The 22,214-nt window shown below is 41.6% G+C and overlaps 1 protein-coding gene across 1 annotated transcript in view; it reads right to left on the minus strand.

Annotated features, from left to right (window-relative positions):
• pex14 (peroxisomal biogenesis factor 14) overlaps nucleotides 1–21,759 on the minus strand; it is a 59,392-nt gene extending 37,633 nt beyond the window's left edge. The window contains exons 1-2 of the mRNA XM_080444199.1: nucleotides 21,698–21,759; nucleotides 19,197–19,247 (exon numbers count right to left, since the gene is read on the minus strand). Coding sequence (XP_080300325.1) covers nucleotides 19,197–19,247; nucleotides 21,698–21,733 — 87 coding nt within the window. The 5' untranslated portion in view covers nucleotides 21,734–21,759. The remainder of the gene's footprint in view (nucleotides 1–19,196; nucleotides 19,248–21,697) is intronic.
• Nucleotides 21,760–22,214: the final 455 nt, after the last annotated feature.

Below are 22,214 nucleotides of genomic sequence, written 5' to 3' on the forward strand. Positions count from 1 at the left end.
AAATAACTCGAGAACCACTGGCAAAACTGAGACTAGCTACTTTATGAAGCATTACCGTGAGTGATCTTTACCAGAACCCAACTTTGGCACTAATAAAATTTGATAAAAAAAGGAGTATTGGCAAAATGTGAGGCTTGTCCTGTGACTAATGACAAACTAATACAGTCCTAGTTGTACATCTGTTATAATGCTCTGGGGGATACAGTACAATACAGCACAGTAGGCTGGTTTTCCGAACCGTACAACCCCCAAAATGCGGTTAATCTTTATTGAATGGCCTAACTTCTGAAATTAAAGGTCAGAGTCAACGTTTCAATGGATGAAAAAAGAGGGTCATGGAAACCTTCATTGATGTTGGGTTTAAAAATAACACAGTGCTACATGGTGACAACGTAGCCCCGTGGGCAAGGCTACAAACATGACATCAACAGCATATTACACACGTTTTGCAGACAAAATAGGAAGGAGGGGGGTGGGGGTGGGCGCATGGAAACCAGGTTCTTTTAAGACCATCGCATGTTCAGACCAAACTTTCCATTCAGCAGCAGTTCCCTATCAGGCCTTTCGCCATTAACATGGAAGAGTTGACTGGATCCGTGCTGTTCAACCTTGAAGGATAAAACAAGTGAAGACTGATTAAGCTGGTGAAACTACGTGGATTAGCGAGCACTGAATACTTGCATGCACATATATAATAAAGCCCTGGAGGTAGGCTAATCTAAAAAGCAGAAACAGTATAAAAGTTGTCCAAATCCTTCCCCCTTTAGTATCATTTTAGCACAAATAGAAAACACGTTTTAGCAGCCAAGTGTTCTGTGTGATTTTTCTTAGTTCCATATTGGGAGTTTTCAAGAAAGAATTTTGTGCAGATAAAATCATCACTGTCGGGCAGAAACCTTGTATCTCAATATTTTATCTTTTTATGTTTTTTTTTCATGAAAGAATCCTATGTTATACTTTGTTGTATGACAGTGTTGCGCAAAAGGGTCGGAAATAGCCGCAATCTCACATCGTATTGCGATGCTCACGTTGTGAGCTTAAAGATTTTTTTTGTTGTTTGAAGCATTTTCACCTATAAAGACATGCCCAAAATATGGATGCCCAGGTTTAAAGTGGTTAAATCTGTCTGTGGGTTTTATAAAGAAATGTAAAGTATAAACAAGCGCTTGTGACTAAATAATAACTACATTGGATAAATTTGAACACTCTTTTTTCCATTTCCTGAAAAGCCTCATAAAAAAGATGATAATGTTTTGAGAGATTGGTGAGAAACGAAATGTTTTCCATGCCACCTGCCTCACTGGACCTTTGGCAATTTGCATATCGTCAAAACAGATCTACTGACAATGAGGGGAACAGATGACGGGGGATTAGATACAGTTCAGCATTCAACACAATAGTTCCTACCAGGCTCAACAAAAAGCTCAGAGGCACCCGTCCATGGCAACTGCACACTAGACTTCCTGATGAGCCCCCGCCAAGTGCGTATATCCATTTTGCAAACCGGTTACGCAAAGACCCGCCCCACCCTGCCTCTGATTGGCCAGAGCTTGTTGCCTTGTCAACAACTTGGCAACGCCCCCTTCTGTGACGCACGCGGAACTGCCTGTTAAATAACTCCCAAACCCCTGAAGCACCAGATCTCTCCGTGGCGTGCACTGTTAAGTATTAGACTCCCAATACCAGTGCCATGGGATTGAATCCTGTTTCCACCACTGTTTATTTATCTCATCTAAAATGCGTTGCAAATACATTTCTTAGGGTTAGGTTTAGGCATAGTTTTTGGCGGACCACTCTGCCCACTTGGTGAGAACAGACTCAGACAGACCCCCCCCCCCTCAAACAGACCAGACCCCCCCCCCCAGGCAGTGACAGCGCAGAGCACTATTTTCCACCACGGAGGAAAGCCGGACAGTGCTGTCCTCCTGGAATGTGACGGTGGGGGCGAAGAAGTTCCGCATGCGTCACATAGGGGGCCGTTCGGCCAATCAGAGGCAGGCGGTGGCGGGTCTTTGTGTAACCGGTTTGCAAAATATATATACGCCCGGCGCCAAGTGGTGAGATTAGGCAACATCACTTCAGCCCCTCTGACCCTCAACATAGGAGAGCCTCAGGGCTGCATGCCGACTACTCTGTGCCGAGAACCACTGTACAATTGGCAAACTGTTAATAAAGTATTTAATCAATCAAACTCTCCTCAACTCCCTGTATACACACGACTGCGCGGCCACATTGATTGATTGATTGATTGAATACTTTAACAATTAGCAAAAAGTACAGTGGTACGATTATACAATGATGCTAAAAGGACGACACAATAAGCCCTGAAGGCTTGTTTCTATTGTGGTCCTATGTATTCAATTCATCAAGACAGCTCTAACTGCATCATCTGCCTACAGGGACTGCCTACGGGGAAGAGGTTAGATCACTGACACTATGGTGTCAGGAAAACAACCTTGCTCTCAGCGTCGTCGTCAACAAGACCAAGGAGCTGATCATGGACTGCAGGACGCAAGACAAGAGGGCCAGTGAGTTCAAGATCCTCAGCGCACACATCGTTGAGGACCTCAACGTTGAGGTGCCACACACACACCACACGCGTGGTGAAAAAGGCTCAGCAACGCAAGCCTCTGCCGCTGGAAGAAATTCTGTGTGAACACCTGCATCCTCACGTTGTTCTAAAGCAGCACCATGGAGAGTGTCCTGATTAGCCAGACCGGAATCATGGTGCGATTACGGTGAAACTTTTCACACACATTCTCACTATAGACCAAGGAAGAAATGTCTGGCTAATTTCTTCAAATTGGCCTCATGGTTGCGCTACAACAAGCTGATTCACCTTTTGGCCTATAACTATTGAACCGTCGGCAAATCCCTGTATAGGCCACGCCCATTTCCACTACTTCTACAGACTTTGTCCAAACCTCGCTCAAATTGATACACCTTATGTCTGTAGTCATGTGATCAAGATCTATCTGTCAGATGGTTCAGATTCTATTCCCACTGGATATAATTGGCTTTCAAAGTTTGCAGGAGCGGCCCGTTTAAAACAAACTGCCACAAATCCTGAACGCCTTGTCCGATTGATGGGAAACTTTGCACACACACTCCCAGTAGTCCAAGGAAGATCTGGCACACCAAATGTTTCAAATCGGCCTCACGGTGGCACTATAACATTCGCAACACAGCCATAGGTAGGTAGGCAACCCGGCCTGGTGGGGATCTGCGCTCTGTGGAGCGTACTTTTCTTGTTTACCCAATTTTGTAATTGTGTGATATGACAAGAAATTTATATCTGTATCCGAATCATCTAACCTTCTTGGACCCAAGTGAAATATCACATATTAACTGAAATCTACAAGAAACATATAAGTATCCTAAAATTTTTTTTTAAATGCCCTGAGAGAAACAGATTACAGTTTAAGCCAACATTTCTCAAATGTGTAATTGTGAAGTGTGGTTGTCTACACCGCAAACTATTCAGTGTTAATTTATCAATTTGTAACTTAGAGTGTACAAATGTAGCCAAATATATCAGTAAGGGTCCATTTTGATACATATTCTCTACACTCTCAGAGTTAAATTAAAACTCAGGATTTTGCAGAGCAGGGTCGCCCTACTCCTTGCTAAACTACAGAGACAGATGACTGTTTGGATAAGGACATCCCCACAGGGGCCTTGTGAGTCCCGATGACTAAAGAGAGCTGCCTCTGTCAGTGACACCTCACTTTCACTCACTTTAGCCAAAAAGACTGGCTTGTATAGCCCACAAATTCCTTTTAATTCAGGTAAAAGGCCCAAACCATGGAGGCTGGGGCCGCTCTGAGAGATAAGGGTCATCAGAGATTAAACCGTGGCACTTTAGCAGTGAATGGGGGTGGAAGGGGGGGGGGGGGTGGCGAGGCAGCGGTGGAGCACAACAAACTACTCAGCCACCCACAAAACATTCCAGCCCCCTTCTCAGCTGCAATCCAGTAATGGATACTTCCTCGGCTCCTCGATTGGTCAAAATGTTTTCATACAATAATTTAATTCAGAAACACTTTTACAAAGCAGGAGTAATCAATTTTAATTAGTTGATTTTTTTTTTCATTCGCATAAAATTTAATGTACTGCCATCGATCTCCTTTGTTCTTTAATGCAGTGCCTCTTTCCTGTAATTCGAAGCTTTTTTTTTCTTCTTTCTTTTACAGTCAATGATGACATTCGGTGACAAGCAGCTCCATGTGCCCGTTAGTACTGGGAAAGAGCATTACCAGACACGGCGCACTTGCAGTGCAACTTCAATTCAGTAGAATGCACCTAAAAATGCCTTCATAATGTGTAGGAATTCAGATTCATTATTATTAACCACTTTAACGCTGGCATCGCAATTTTTGGGCATGTTAATATCGATTTTTTTTAATAAATAAATACAAGAATTTGAAAAAAATAAGAAAAACATTTTTTGAAAGTTTTTGTGGCTAGGTGATTAACACAAAGATTTACTCTAAAATCAGATGACACTGTTTGATGATACAGTAGCCTAAGTGATATACAATACAATAACTTGTAAACAATACTGTTTAAACTTAAACAGTAAGTTTAAACAGTTTGTAACATACATGATTGAATGAAAAATGTTATGAAAAAGTAACTAAAACTTACATATTTTAGAGAAATTTGAGGATGAAAACAATTGAATAACAATCACATTTTTGTACAAAATACATATTGCAATTTGGACAAAAACGTACGTAGATAAAGGAAAAATGTGTTAAAGTGCCTCTCAGTTTACATTCTGGAAAAACAATCTAACCAGGATGGCTAGTTTAGACTTAAGAAAAACATCAATATTGCAGGAACAATATGAGCTTTTAGCCTCAGTGAAGTAATTCATATGGATTAGTTCTTTTCCAAGTACTTTCGTGAACTGAAAAGAAAACCAAAAACCAGTAATACTCTGAACGACATGTAAACAAAGCACAAAGGCATTCTTGGAGCTGCCATCGCTCAGTAACGTGTCCTTCATATCATCAAGTCTCCCCTGGCCTTTCACAACCAATTACTTGATTGAGGCAAAATGCAAGCGGCACCAGTAGCGAACAACGTGGAGCTTGTGTCCAGACGACGCACCACAGAAGTTCTGTTGTGGTGACAGGAGAAGAGCCGCCTTCGTCTCAAGCAACTTACAGTGACAAGCCTATCCCTCTACGTTAAGCCACACCACTCCTCTCAGTGCAACACCCACTCACAAACATACACACTCACGTGCGTGCCCCCCCCCCCACACACACACACACACACACACACCCACACACACACACACACACACACACACACACACACACACACACACACACACACACACACACACACACACACACACACACACACACACACACACACACACACACACACACACACACACACACACACACACACACACACACACACACACACACACTTGCAGGAAGCCACGGCAATAGGCAAATGACTGAGAGCTTGCAGGGCCAAAGACGCAGCAAGCTGGCATCAGTTTGGAGTGCAGTCATCCCTGTCTGCCAAGATGTCTAATCAAGCTACAATGGAGAGGCCAGTGACAATAGGGAGAGGTGTTCCTTCTATTGATCAAATGATTCCTTCTCGAGTGCACTGTGACACAGGATGAGAGGATGCCCACAACGACAAGCCAGACAGATTGTGACATTCCGGTGACATTATAATCTCGCGTCAACCCCTCGCCAGTCAATAGCCTCAATGCGCTAATCGTGCGTCTTGGATCAACAATTTCATGGTCTTCAAAGGGGGGTTAGGAATTGGTAGCATGACCCCTCCACAAGGGGTGAAAAACCCCTCTTTCCTCAGTGAGTGCCACAGAGAGAGGGAGAGAGAGAGAGAGAGAGAGAGAGAGAGAGAGAGAGAAAGAGAGAGAAGAATGTTGGTGAGAATGGCTAGGCATTTTAAGGCCTGGGCAGTGCCAAAGAAGATTAACATCGCCATCTACTGGTCAGGAGGTGGTAGGGTGGCGAAGCGGAGATGGGGAAGATGGAAAAAGCCTGACAGCTAAGCCAGGCACTCTGCCTCACACTGAGACCTGTCAGAAACATTTAGACACAGTTGCCAAGACAATGGGCCACACATCTACAGTGGGGGATAAGGCAGTCTGAAATCACCGTAACAGTAAGGGGGGGGGACTTAAGACAGTAGACCTCCTCTCAGTTTTAGTCAGAGGTATCAGGCAAAGTCTGTTTCCAATCAGCACAAGTGACAGAAAAATATTGGCTTTTTTTTTTCTTCTGGGGCCTCCAACTGCCAGTGAGGATGACGTGTCTCATGTCAAGCCTAGGATTACGACAGGGGTTCCCAAACGTTTCCATGCCAAGGACCCTCAAATAGCCATAGCCTCTGGCTGCGGCCCTCCTGTTGCAAAACGGCTTCAAATAAATAAATAAAAAGGCCGATCTACAAAGAGCTTGTAGATTTCTTTTTTGCTATTTTTGAATACTTTTGAAGAGTTTTGACAATAATCACAAGTCCGAAATGGAACATGTGACAAACTGGTTTTACTGAATTGTATTTTACTTGAAATTAAAAATATATATATTTTTCTCTCTTCATCCCATCGTCTGGGAACGTCATTAGGATCAAACATGAAGTCCTTCTCTCTCAAACCTGATTTGGGGCGTCATTAAAATATTACATTTAATCAAACCTAACTTGATAAATAAGGTTTTCTTTTATTCCAACTGAGCCGGATTTGAATGTAGGGAAATGTGGAGATTAACCCATTCAATCCGGGAAAGCCATTTTGGATTTCTTTGGCTATTAAAAAATAGCAGATATACAAGCTCATAGCGCATGCAAATCTTTGAATATATGTATTTTTAAAGCGAACATTTGTAACTCAAATCTTTGCTTCTGGGGGTCCCTGGAACAAAATATTTTGAGATGGGGGGGAGTCCGTGGACAAATACATATAATTTTGGGTGGTCCTTCACATGAAAAAGTTTGAGAACCACTGATATATATAGCAACATAAGTAAAGAAAACAAAAACAAAACTGTTAGGATTTAGAAGACATTTTGTATAATCCCCAGAAGCAAAGATTTGAGTTAAAAAAATCGTTTAAAAAAATATATATATTCAAAGATTTGCAAACATTTTCACGATTTTTCAAAAGAAATTGCAGATCTACAAGCTCGTATGAGCAATTTTTGAATAGCCCAAAGTATAAAATAATGGTTATAGCAAACAAAAATATCTAAAATGACACATGTATATGCATTCCCGGATTGAATGGGTTAAAATTTTTGACGCTCCTTTTTTCTGTACCTGGATCACCTTTTCCATCGAGTTCAACCATATTTTTCAGGTTTTACAACATACTTAACAAAACAATGCACTCACTGTGAAGAACGTGTATGCTACGGTGCTGTCAACCAACTATTTTCACTGCAGCCATAGGCTATAAATCAGAACTATCATATCGTTGCTGTCGGGCAGAAACATCTTATCACCATATTTTAACTTTTTTGTGTTTTTTCGTGAAATGAATGCCAGACTTGATCATACTACAGCATCACACAAAACTAAAAGCATCAAAAGTAGCAGATCCACAAGCTCAAAATGCGGCGTGACGCAACACGTTTGAGCTTGTAGATCTGTTATACTTTTGCTACTTTTGAATTTGAGTCCTGAAAAGTAACAGTTTTGGACATACGAGGCTGAGAGGTTTCCACCCGACAGAGACTATTTTTTAGCTGTGTTATAAATCAAATGAATTAGGTTCTATCTCTTTTTTTCTACAATATATCCATTAGTACTATATTGTACTATTCCTCTTGTGAGTGCCAAAAACTACACAGCCTGGATCTACGCCTCTGAAACAGTAATATTATGTACATAATATATATATATATATATATATACACGGTACATAGTCTTCATACTCTGTTTGACCTTAACAAAGCATTAAAAGATGAACAGGAAATAACAAAGCCATGATCATAACGACATGCTGTGTGTGTTGCCACTACAGTACATGGCGTCCATATGCGTCTTGACTGTGCAGCAGTCAAAGCCACAGGGCAAAGTTCAGCATGATGTTAACGCTAAAACAGTGACTCTCAACCCTTTTCACGTGTCATTTTTAGATTTCTTTGGCTATTCAGCTTTTTTTCTTTTTTCGTGAAAATGTGTGCAAATCTTTGAATTCATATACATAAAATAATTAAAGCAATCTTTGCTTCTGGGGATTCTACAAATGTCTTCTAAATTCTAACAGTTAAAATATATATATATGTTGCTATATCAGTGGTTCTGAAACTTTTTCATGTCAAGAACCTCCCAAAATGATATGTATTTGGTCGCGGACCCCGCCCATCTAAAAATATTTCGTTCCAGGGACCCCCTGAACGAAATTTTTAACTCTAGATCTACAAGCTCGTAGTGCCGCACTATGAGCTTGTATATCTGCTATTTTTTTAATAGCCCAAAGTATAAAATAATGGTTTAAGTGGTTACACACAGATGCTTTCCTGGTTTGAATGGGTCCTCCAGTTTGATATGCATTAGGCCACACAGACCCATATTTGATACAAAATGTCAATTTCACTCCGAGTGTGAGTGTACACTCTCAGAGTTACAGACCCGTAAGCATCCGTTTGTCACACAACTATCAATCATCTAGCTGGGGACCCCCTTGGAACCACCTCAAGGACCCCCGGGGGTCCCCGGACTCCACGTTGAGCATCACGTGCTGTTGAGAGTTGCATGTTTAGGTTTATTTATTTATTTTCTTACCGAGGCTCCTCCAACAACAGAATGAAGAGCACAGGCAGGCGTCCCATGGCGAGCCACTGTAATGTCACACAGGGTGGCGTGTTACAGCAAAGGGGCTGAGTTGGCAAGCCGCTCAGCAGCAGACGCGCACCTGTTCTGACATTCTCTGTCGACCTTGACACAGAAAACACATGACAATGCCACTCTCTGCATTTCAAAAACGCACAGAGGGGCGTTCGACAAAGCCCCTCAACTTCTCCTTTTCTTCTTGCCCTCCTCTCCCCTGATACCTAAAACCACTTTCCACAGCATGCATGGTGGGAGGGGGATAAAATGTATGACATAATATGATAGGAATAGCCAGGGATGGACGGGAGACAAGTCACATAGTGATAATAATAAATGAGGAAAAGAGTGATGGGGCGGGTCATATTTAGATTTGGGTGGGGATGGGGGGGGGGGCAAGGAGGATGTGCAGTATTGCCGTTGACTTACAGGCCACTGACATCTTATCCCTAAGTTATACTCCGTTCCTAGGACGGTGTCCGCCGCATCAACGGCAGATCTACAAGCTCACAACACCGTTGTACGAGCAAGTATGAATCCGGTTTTACTGAGCGGCAAGTTGAAAGGTTCACTTGCTCTTTTGTGTCTGCAGAACTCTGCACACAGCAAAATCCTACGTGTCAATTTTACTCAGAGAGTGTAAAAATTGACCTGTAAGGGTGCACCGTCTCCCGCTACTCCCTTCCTGTACATGTTCAATACAAAGCCGCTCCGTGTCCGTCCATCAGCTATTTTAATCAAAGCGTGTCGGGCTTAAGACAGATGCCAGGAGAGCTGCAAAAGGAAAACAAATGCAGTCTTCCTGTCAATCAATCCATTAACAAGAGGACGACAGCCTTGGCGTTCGTGCCAGGAAGGGGAGCCAGTCCAGGTGTTGGATAATTGCCGGTTGTGCCAGTGGCTTGAGCAATGACTACTTTTTATTGTGCCAGCCTCTGTTTCACTGCTGGTCTACACTTGTGCCCCACCTTAATGATAGCTGTTAAAGCTACTCTTTCTGCTGCAGACTGCCTGCGGACACAAAGAACTTGGCAAGGGTTTCTCCCCCATGCTGACTGTAGTGGACTGTGGATGAGGGTATAGATGTCCTATTATTTTCTCTTCCCAGTGCAGCTCAAGGTGCAAGAGGAGGGTGCAGTTCAAGAAGAATCAGTAAAAAAAAGTGTCCTTGACAAGACGCATCCACACCCTGGAACGTGTGTTTAAAAAAGCAAGCCCATGCATTGTCTGTCTGGCATACAGTATTACACAAAGATCAGATATAGCCATGTGCCAGAAATGCCTCAAGTCGTTCTTTCTGTCAGGACACACTCCTTCAGGAGCAGGTGAGGAAGGCGTCATTCCAACAAGAAGAGGTAAACCGAGGCCTAAAGCTTCCTTTAGGCCTTGCCAGATATAACAGATTTTCAAACAAACAAGTGGGTTGGGAAAATCTGTTCTTTTCGGCAAGCGACACCATCGTACCACAGAGAACAAGTTAGGCCCATACCGGATTTGTACTTGGTTGCGTGGCAAAAATAGAAGATCTACAAGCTCACAACCCATTGCAGTGTAGATCGGCAATTTTCGGTGCACGACACCGGAGTGTAACTAAGTATAAATCACTCTGCAACTTTTCCACACAACTCAAGACAGGCTCAGAATACCTCACAGTGAGTGCACTACTCTATCACACTCCCAGCATCTACAGTATGACTAATTAAGGTACAGCATTTTAGCTTGAGTACTCTATTTAGTAGGATTTTAAGATGAATGATCGCTGTTTCTATGTTCTTAGTCACTTTCATTGAGGCCCAGTGAGTAGCCCACTATCTCTTTTTTTCCTGATTCCCATGATAAAGCCACAATCACAGGGCGCCACACACAGAGAAACCCTGAAATCCCATTAGCGTTTTGCTGTCATTATTTTTCATCAAACGCAGAAAACTGACGCGTATTAATTAATATCCATTACTCGTTTTTTTTCCTTTTCACCCCTCTAGGAGAAAAGACATTGGGGGGGGAAAAGAAGCAATTAGCTTAACAAAATAATAAAAAAAAATGTTTCAGAAATCCCTGATAAATGTCCTGTAAGGTCCCGTCTAAATGTAAGAAGTGTAATACATTCTTGCTGTCATATTCCATTAAACTGCTATTACAGTCTTGATAGAACTATTAGTCACTACATTATTAATAACATTAATGTATTTACGTTTTTGGTGTACAAGCCTGCTTTCATGCAATAATTTATGAACCCGTCTTCAGATATGTTATAATGTTCTCCATCTAGGCTCTTTTGTGTTTATTATTGATTGTGAAAACAGTCAGAATTCCAAGTTATCCCCTCCATGCCCCCAACCCCCTTTGTCTTAATGTATTGGAGTGGGCTGTTTGCATTAAAGGACTGAAATAAAGTGCATTTACATCTGAAGCATAACTTCATAATTTACATTCCAACATTTATTAGAGGTGACAAACGAGCATTTGGTCCACTCATGCTTTTCCACAATGCAGCACTCATTCAATCCATATAAATTACAGCTCGGGTAGTGAGTGCAAGTGCAAATTATTTTATTATATTTATGCATGTATGACTCTATAGGGGGTTACCAGTGCAAACAGGGAGTTACTAGATTAGGCCGACTGTGGCTAACAAAGCAGCTGTGAAGTAATATGACATAAGGGATTGGACCAATCAAATTTCAAATTTATTTTCAATGTTTGAACCTAATTAAAATATGTACAATACAGATCCTAGTGGATTTTTATTTTTATTTTGATATAGTATTTGTTTGTGATAAGAATTATTGGGCTTGCACATGCCATGCACATTGACTACAAAGCCATGCACATTGACTACATGAACAGTAAGGCTGAAGATAATTCCATGATAGCTAGGTTATACAGGATAATTCTGCATACATAGCTGTTAAGCGTTATTGTGCTTATCCGTATCCTTAGCTAGTCCTAATATTATTTCATTAAAAGCCACTAGCCTAAAAGGCAATTTTATATTGCATAATTAGACGGGGCAGAATTTTCAGAAGAGTACTGTAGTTACAAATACACTGAGGGGATCCCGGCATTTAAACAAATATCTGGCGCTGCAGGGGAGCTGGCAGACAAATTAACAGCTAATAACTTAGTGGGAAGCAAGATATAAAGAATAATAACGTTCCCCTAAGTGTCAATTACTAATAATTTTGTTCTTTGAGGTTCCACACGTCTGAAAACAAGATGGGCAAAAGAGAACCAGAAAAAAGAACACAGTATTCCTCTTTTCCCACAACTCTACATGTCAAAACGATGTCTTTTTATACAACTGATAGATTATTTTCTCGGAGAGAAGAGAACGTGGCTTGAGCAGGAGGCTCACGAGGATGGTCTGTGCAAGGCCTCACCTGCTACTGATGACACTCCTGCTCATTAAATGCCTAAATTGTAATTAAAATCAGAGGATATATATATATATATATATATATATATATATATATATACAGACATACATACAGTATATACGGTATATATACACTGTACACAATCACACACACATAAAGATGCTGACAAATCAAAGGACCTCAGTACCTGAATTACCATAGTCATTTACTTATTAAAGCCAGGATGCTTCCTGTCAATCAAGAGCCATCACATCCCCCCATTTGCGGCGGAAAGCCAGCGTAATTGCTTCTCATACTAATCAACACAACTTGTGTAATTATGCCTTGAAAGTGACATTGGAGGCTGAGAGCGATGTGAGCAGTCCTGACAGCGGAGACATCTCAGATTCATCGGGAGATTTCCATGTCTCGCTTGTTGAGGAGACAAGCCACTCTCAGACCCAGTTACCCGCTCCTGCAGTTTACGTCCGTAAACACAAAGAAAAGACAATAAATCAAGCCAGAGTAATTACAAAGTGGGAATAGTGAGTAAAAAAGGAAGCTCGGCTCAATAAGGCTTCTTTCCCAAGTATATTGAGGTAAGAATGACTGCACTGTAATTAAACTGGTGTCGTATTTCTATCATTCCTTAAGTAAACATATTATGACAGTTCACTAAATTGTGGGAGAATAGGAAATTACAGCTCGGTTGCCATGCAGTTCACATTAATGTACTTGCCGAGATAAAAATCCCTGCAGATAAAGTCCTAAGTATTCATTAAAGTTCATTGAATTCTGCGTAATCACAGACTTCAAGCATGTCTCCAACATGAACTTTCTTTAAAAGTAGCAGAGGCATTCTTTCTGCGCATTAGAAGACTCTATCCAAACCAAATTCCCAGGCAGCATCTGTCACTAGTCACACTGTGGTTAACCGAGGAAGGTCAGGGTGAGGTCAAAACTACTACAACAAATCAACACCCAAGGTCTGCAATATGAGACACTATCTATACATACGTGCATTATTGACACGTCCTGGTGACAGCTAAGTATTTGGATCCCATGGCAACTGGTGGGTGTTTCAGTAAAAGATGTGATTTACCAAGTTTAGGGAACAAGCTAAAAGCAGTAAAGCACTGTTGCGAAAGGGCTCAACACTGCCTCAAAGGAGCTGTCAAACACAGATCTAGTCCGGCTACAGCACATGAGGCAGAAACCACAAAATAATAAAAATTTGGGTTGGACTCATCTCTGCTCATCATTTTCAAAGAGCTGGGTGGAACCATCAGGAAAAAAAAGTCACCAACATCAAAAGGAATTCTGGCATGTGAGGAGAAGAGAAAAAAAAGCATGTTTTCATCTACAAACAGAAATGAATACGAAAGAGATTTATGGACCATAAAAAAGTTCAAACGATAAAAAAGCAAAACTCCTTGTGTGTGTGTCATGCGTAACTCATGACCTCCAAGTTTTTGCACATGTTGAAGACCAAGTCGAGAAACGCTGTTTTGTGGCCAAACGATGAGGAAAACCAAAACACTTACAGTCAGAGAAAATAGAGGCTTTTACAGGAAAAGCATGTCTGATTCACTCCCTTCCGCGCTCTAACTCTAATGAGTCAAAAAGTGTGACCTGCACTTAAACAAGAAGTCAAGGCTGGAAGCTGTAAACTCATTTTCCCCGCCCAAGCCAGCAAACGTCGGCAGGACCTGGGAGATGTGCTCCAAGCACGCACGATAAATCTGACGTGAAATCATAATCATAAAAGCAATTAGCTGACCCTGCGCCACTCGTCCTTGGACATGACAGTGAGAATTCATACGGAGTCCTCTAAGGAGGCGAGTTGCCGGGTTGGGCGAGGAGGCGAAAAAGTGCAACACAGCAACAATAAAATGGAAGGACCTTCTTGTATCATTAACTACTGAAACAAACACAGCTCACGTCGTGCGACAAAGCGACACACTGAGAAACAACAACAGAAGTGTTGCTTACGCATCTCCCAAAGAGAAAAGGCTCCACAACAGGCCGCGCTTGACGATAGAATGTGGTAAAAGAAGTTTATGTCTTAATCTATAGGCCTGCTTTAGGAAGGTCAGTGGGGGGGAAAAGGAAGATGTCATTTTGCCAACCTAATAGCTCACAGAGCCATGTGCTGGTCTACACACTCTAATGTTCACATAATTGAAAATGTATCAATCTGCAGTTATAAATATATATATAATTCAAAGCACTGCTGCCTGTATAGGCAGCTTTCCTTTCTAGCTCTGTACAGCATATGATGTAGGTATAGGTTTACACAGTAAACCATATGTGAATCTATTCACCTGGTAACGGCAGGAACAGATTGATCTGACTTTTCCCTTTCAAAGTTAGTATTGAAGACGTCTCACGACGCGACGCAACACACACAGACACACACACACACACACACACACACACACACACACACACACACACCATCACTCCCTACCTAGTAATTACAGCAAGGCCGAACTAGTGGCTGCCACCTAGTGACCGTCTTCTCCAATAATCATGAAATATCTCTATGGCTCGCGCCCCCACTCCAACCATAACTCTCCTTTACTGCGGACAGCTCCAATAAAGGATTACAATTACAATTAAAGTAATGAGCAAAGACGGGGAAAAAAAGGAAAATCTCAGGGAAGGTTCCCTTGACTAACTAAATGGCAGCCTAGTTTCTTGACAGAATGAAGCTACCCAACCAGACTCATTACGGGCTACCATTTCTTATTCTGCCCAAGTAATTAATTTGGAGCGTGTTGAAACCAGGAGTCCTCAAAAACCAAAATAATATTCTTAGAAGTGATGTATGTGAAATGAATGTCAACATGAATATGTAGTAAGAGATCAACTTACTCCGTTTTTTCAGGCGGGGATCTTTTTTTTTCTTGAAAAGATACTAAGACTGAAACGACAGAAAGAGTCTTGCTCAAGCTACACAAGCCAAAGTATTTTGTATTATGAGGTCCCCGAAGTAACCCAAGCCCAGTCGTTTAGAAATGATATATGCAGTGTGTGTGTGTATGCGCATATATATATATATATATATATATATATATATATATATATATATATATATATATATATATATATATATATATATATATATATATATATATATATATATATAATGTTAAAGAACCCGAGTTTGTATATAAAAATGACTCCCATGGGGGGACCGTCTGACTTCCTATCAATATTGTGTTACATTTGCCTTACACCCACGCAAAAGAGGGAAAAAAATATCTCTTTTCAAAGCTAACATGTGAGCAACATCTGTCGGCCTGGGACTCAAGGGATGTGAGAGAACAGACGTTGGGGAGTAAGAGGTAAAATGAGGAGAAAAAGAGCTACAGAGCCAAAGGGGGGCAGCAGCAGCAGAGGGTTAGGCAACCCGTCCAATGCACCTACTGTATGCCACTGGCTGTACTGTTAATGTTGGCATGGCCTCAACCAACAAGACATCACCCCCCCACCCCCTCCCCTGCACTTTATACACCACCTTTTCCCTCTCCCTCTCTCCATAGTGCAATGGCGAAAGCAGAGAGAGAGGCTACGGAAATTCGGAGACTGCTGAGCCAAAACAGATCACTTCAAAGCGCCTTATTTAACGCTTGCTAAATTTTTCATCACAGTCGCTTAATATCCTGGGGAAGGGGAGCTTTTGAAGTTGCTGTGAGACCGGGGATGTTCTTCTAGCGACTCTTTTCCCCCTCCCATTACCTCCCGCCCCTCTGCTCCACCAAAACCCCCAACCCTAAACACACACACACACATACTGTACACACAGAGTACACAGAGTGCAAACTACACTGATGCACTTCTACACATAAACCCATGCACTAGCTTCCGACATGGACAAATGCAACCTTTTTTTTCACCTGGTCGATATTTCAGTGCACTGAGAGTAAAAGGGGCGGCTCAATTCTGCCAGGGGTGCCCTGTCAAATTAGAATTTGGCGGGGTGCTGCAGACCCACACATCATGTAGCCACGCGATCGCACAACTCAGTATGCAACACAGACAATCTGGTTCTCATTTAACAGCAGAGGGTTATGCCTCTTATGCAGAATGTTCAGGGCTAAAATTAGGGACAAATTGACTCAGGAAACTCACCACTGTGAAATTATTGGGCCCGATATTAGCACACAGTTGAGTTTTGAAGCCTGTGTGCCTCATGTTGAGTTTGAGCTGTCTTACCCCAATCAGGCCTCGTCTTTATTTGTGCAACAAATTTTTTTCCCCTCAAATATCATTAAAGCATTGACACTGAGAAGGAGATAAAGACAAAGCGATTGGTACTGGAGAGCTTAAGGTGAATTGGTGGGGGGTACCAGGATGGAGGCTGAGGCGGTGACGTGGCACCGAGAAGGATCACAGAGATTAGGGCACCGGCAAGACAGAGGGAGGGGTAATGGAGATGGCAGTGATGAGTGGTGGCGGGTGGGGGGGTAGATGCAATGTAAAAGGGTAGAGGGTGAGGAGAGAAAGCAGCCCTGGAGGCAACAGCAGTGGCTGGTAGGGACTGGTACATCAGTCAACCAAGGAGCATTCGACATCACAAGCAGTCTCACGTTTCCTCTCTTACTGCACGTCCAACTCTGCCCCTCTTGACCTCACGGGGGCAGTCGAGGTAGAGATGGCAGTGTGGGCCCCCAGAGCAGGGCCGGCTTGCCACCAAGGACAGGCCACGCTGTGCGGTGAGCCTGGGTCTGCTGATCAGCGCGAGGTGAGTCAGAACCTGTTAAGATGACTGGTGTCCCCAGCCTGACACATAGACGCGCCTGACGCACACGCACGCGCAAGTGCCCGCGTGTTTGTGCACATAAATGTTATGCAAACGCATGCCCTCACACGCACACACACACACACACACACACTCTCTCTCTCTCTTCCACGCTCCTCTCGCCAACCCCTGCCAGCAGTCCCTTTCCTCTCATCCAGATAAAATCCTTTCAGACACAAATTTCAATTATTCACCTCATCCAAATAATGCCAAGTGACAAGAATTATCCCTACTGTAATAATCCACTTAACTGGGAAAGAGCAGCTCATCAAAAAGAGAAAGGAGAAATAAAGGGGAAGGAGGTGGGAGAGTGGAGGGGGACTTGTCAGCCGGTCTGGAATCAGGACCTTCATAACAAGAATTTCTTCCCCTTTTTGAGGAGGCAGTCTTGAAGCGCACTGGGATGATGAAATTGAAGTAAATTGAAAGAAAGCCTCGGAGAATGCTCCCACAATCAATAGCCCCAGGATTAAATTAGCCTTGGCATGAAGGGATGATGGGGGGAGAGTGAGGAGTGAATGGTGCTGAATGACATTGAGACATGTACGTAAGCGGAATAATACACGGTAAAAATCCTCAGTGTTAATTCATCCATTTGTAAATCTGAGCGTGTACAAATGTAACCAAACGCACCCGCATTGTTCCATTTGGTCACATTTGTACACGCTACTTGTTAAATGAGCGCTGAGGAGTTTACCGTGTACGGCTCTCTCGGCTTTAACCTGGATCTTGTGACCGCACGCAGTGAAGATGACTCACCTGAAAATGTGTTGCGTTCCACTGAACAATAAGACATGCTTGGTTTACGCTCCTTGTCACCACATAAGACAGTGCATGTACTGTATTATGCACATTTTTCAAAAGGGATTACCGTTAACCAACTGTGTTAACTGACTCATACCAATAATCTGGCCTCTTTAAATGCACACTCACATACTACTTGTGTACTTGCGCAGTCTGGGGCTCTGCAGGGCCATTTAATCTGAACAAAGAACAGTATATACTTTAAAATTATTCAAACAACTTTGGAAGCGCGGTGACAAAGACAGTTCAAACAGGTCTTTCTACAGTACAGTACATGTTATTTATTCTCCAAAGACAGGGGACATGAAGTAGCCCCTCATTAGATGGCTAGGAGACGTCAGTGTGGTGCCAAAGTGACTGCCAGATAATTGGAAGCCATATACACTTGATCTTAAAGGGAACTACAGTACAATCACACATCCAATCAGCCAAGGAAATAGAAAGTAGTTAATCGACAGCATGATTAGGAACTTCTAAAGTAACCCGATAACATGTAGTATATTGTCGCTGTCGGGTGGGAAACCTTGTATGTCCAAAACCATTACTTTTCAGGAAATGGAAAGCGGAACCTGTGTTCCACTGGATCCAATGTAGTTATTTAGTCACAAGCTGTTGTTGATGCCTTTTCATTGGTTAAATATTTATAAAACCCAAAGTAAAGACAGACTTAAACACTTTCACTTTCAAAATGTAAAAAAAAACAGGATCTACAAAAGCAGCATATATATATATATATAGATCTGATATTTGTTTTGCTACTTTTGTGAGACACTGAAGTAGAGCATTATATACATAAATATAAGCATACAAAAAAAAAAGTTTAAATATCGAGATACTAGGCTTCTGCCAGACAGCAACGATATACTGTATGCCATTGGTTTTGAACAGTTAAAAGTTATCGTCCCTATTTCTGAGAATAAAAATACATTTCCGAATTATGGTTATTAACATTACATGAAGAAGAATTTGTATGACTTTACCTATGGGCATATTTGAGTTCAGATAGTATTATCATCATCAGTAATGGGCCTTTATTAGAGGGACCTACAATGCTTGCTTCTGCAAGTCAGAACTGCATAGCCTGATCAATGGCGTCTAGCTCATTAGTTCTCAAAGTGGGGCCTGGGGAGCCCCAGGGGTCCTTGGGGGGGGGGGGGGGGGGGGGTACCAGGGGGTCCCCAGCAAAATGTGTTAATACACGTCACAATCATTTTAACCACTTATAACCATATTTTATACTAATCAAAAATAGCAGCTATGAGCTTGCAGATCTGCTATTTTTGAAAAATCTCTGGCACAAAATATTTTTCAGATGGGGGTCCGCAGCCAAATACACATCATTTTTGAGAACCACTGGTCTAGCTAAGCAGACTTGGCTGGGTTAGCAGGTGAAGCCTTACCAGTGCGTCTCTGGGGGGAGCCACTGTGTCATCTCCAGATGGAAGGCCCGGCTGAGGAGACAAACAAACAACTGCATGAGATCGCCATCTACTGGAGGCATGGAGGATGTGCTGGTCTTACTATTATGACAGCAGAGCCGTGTGAATTACATCCTGTAAATCAATACTTAGCATAACAAATCAAAAAACAGGGTGTTGTTGTTTTTTTTCCCCATCTAGATTTAAGTGCTATTAATGCTAATAACAATTATGTACAGTATATCTTTCTTCTGACATTTAATCTAACTAATAATGATATGCCTACTCAGTTGCACTACACGTCCAGTAGCATGGAGGTACAGTACAGAAACATTTCTAATAGCGTAGTCATTAAAAACCAATGATTCAAAGATAGAATTTAATACATTTGTTTCAAGTCAGCGTAGAGGGGAGAATATTGTCAAAGCAGACATAGTCTGTCACTGTGCTCAACATGTACTGTGAGGAACATAACTAATATTTTTGAACGATCAAATTCAAGATAGGTCACTGAATTATGCAGATGTTCATAATGTACAGTAACACTACTGGGTGTACAGCTAATAAATATGACAATGGAGGCCAGGGGCCAAACAACCGATGCTCCAGTGTAGGCTGAAAGCATTCTCATTTTCTCATGCACTGGTTGATGACTTATAAATATTGATTTGCTTACTGGTAATCTGACAGTGGAATGTCACGAATTGGGTTATATTAAAACACACACAGTGACATACCTGGCTTACACAATATGCCACTCATCTGGAGGTCAAGCCCACTAGATTCAATGTACCTGGCCTTGTAACCTTTTTATTCAGTGTTTTTAACTAGGTAGCCTCATTCTGAATGCAACATACAGTGACAACCAGTGGTGGAAAGTAACTAAGTACATTTACTCAAGTACTGTACTTAAGTACAATTTTGAGGTATTTTTTACTTTAGTGGAGTATTTCCAATTTTCAATACTTTTACTTCTACTGCACTACATCTCAGAGAATAATATTGTACTTTTTACTACAATTACTTGAGTTGAAAACATTAGTTGCTAGTTACTTTTTATTATTACAAAACATACATTAACCACCTTTTTAAACTTTGGCTATTTTAAAATAGCAGATCTACAAGCTCACAACGCGTCGCTTGTAGATCAAAAGATTTTAATACATTTTATACATAATAATACCTTGTGAAATGAGACATACTGCATAATGAGTACGTTCTTCTACATTTGGTACTTTAAGTATATTTTGAAGCCAATACTTTTACTTAAGTACATTCAGAATACCAGACTTCTACTTGTAACAGTGTATTTCTAAATTGTGTCATTGATAGTTTTACTCAAGTAAAAAATGTGAGTACTTCTTCCACCACTGGTTTTTAGCCTAATTCTGAATGCAACATGCAGTGACAACCAGAACACCACTGAGCTAACATATTAATGCATTATTCATGTAGCATCCAAACAATACGTTATTGGCTAGATGAGATCGGATGAGATGTATACATGGACCTTTGTGTCAGGTTCTAGAATTGTTGAGACAACACATGTGTTGACAGTAAAAAAAAATCCTCAGGATCATTATGGAGAGTGGACCCTGAACAGTGAACATGGTAACCTGCAGTATCATATGGGCAGGTCTGGGCAGGCAGTGGGCACCTCAATGTTAAATTGGCAATCTTTTTCCAGAATGTGAAAGAATAATGCATAAAAACATTTATGATATGCATGCTTTGGAAAATGGTCTGAAATAACCTTATTTTTCAAAGCATACATTTATAAGTTGAAGTTATAAAATCATGTGCATGATTTGAACATTTGACATTTTTAAGGTCTAATATTTTTAAACAGTTATTTTCAAATCCTCTGTTAATTTTTCCTTGTAACTCTGACACATGTAACCAAGTGGACCCCAAGGGCTGCCAACCCTCCTTGGTTCTGCAGTAGTTTCCTTGATTTCAACCACATCTCCTTGATTTGCTATCAAACTCCTAAATTCACCAGAACACAGGAAATTAGTCAAATTACTTCTACTATGTACACTCAGAGTTAGTTACATTATTAACACTCGTCATTTCAAAGTGTAAGAAGAGCACTGGCACGATCAGTGACTGCAGTTCAGGCAAGCAAGCTAACTCCGACCTTTCCTCTGAGTGATATAACGTCACAGCATGGGAATTACACCACTAACGTTACTTTTGGTAGCGGATATGTCTACGTTTACTAAACACTACTGATGTTGCACCCCCTGCACCTCCACCTGTCAACACCACAATACTGGACAACTTTTTTTAATGTGCTGCTGGCTAGCTTGCTAAACTTAGCTAAACAAGCTAACCTGTGTATTATTAGCTAGCAGATATCAACACATTACAAGCATTGTCGATCACTAGAATCGGGTGATCGTTTCAAGGAGACAACTTGTCCTCTGTGGTGGGGTGTGTGTGAAATGAAATGTCAAAGGAGCATAAATGTAGTGCTAGACCTTTGTTGGAGGCTCAGGTTGATCAGTGGATGCCATCTTTCTTGCTGAGTTCCTGGCCGCTCCAGATCTATTGCTTTTCCCTGACCTGAACTCATAGCTGAACTTAGACGATAAACAAACAAGACAGGACAGGTGACTTGTTTGTTTATTCGCCGAAAAAGTCTTTCAGTATAGAAGAATGAATGCTAAAGTAGAATATCACTCATTGCGTTTATACAAGTGCTTTTTAAACTTTTTGTTTTCAAGGCACACCAATGGACTATGCAGGTTCTCAACCTTTTCAGACTTGCGACCCCCTAAATAATCATATTTGAACTGGGGACCCCCACCCTGACAAGCACTTGGAATTGTAGGAGTTGAGGCATTACATTGTTTGACTCTGTTGGTTCCACAGACAAATATTGTGAAAATAGCAGATCTACAAGCTCACAAGGCCTCGCAATTTTTGCCCCTTTCTTATATTATTTGACAATTTGGCCTATGTTTGACCAGTTTTTATAGTATAGTTTGTTGATTA

This window comes from Gymnoscopelus braueri (assembly GCF_963280865.1).
Source record: "Gymnoscopelus braueri genome assembly, chromosome: 12".
Lineage (NCBI taxonomy): Eukaryota > Metazoa > Chordata > Actinopteri > Myctophiformes > Myctophidae > Gymnoscopelus > Gymnoscopelus braueri.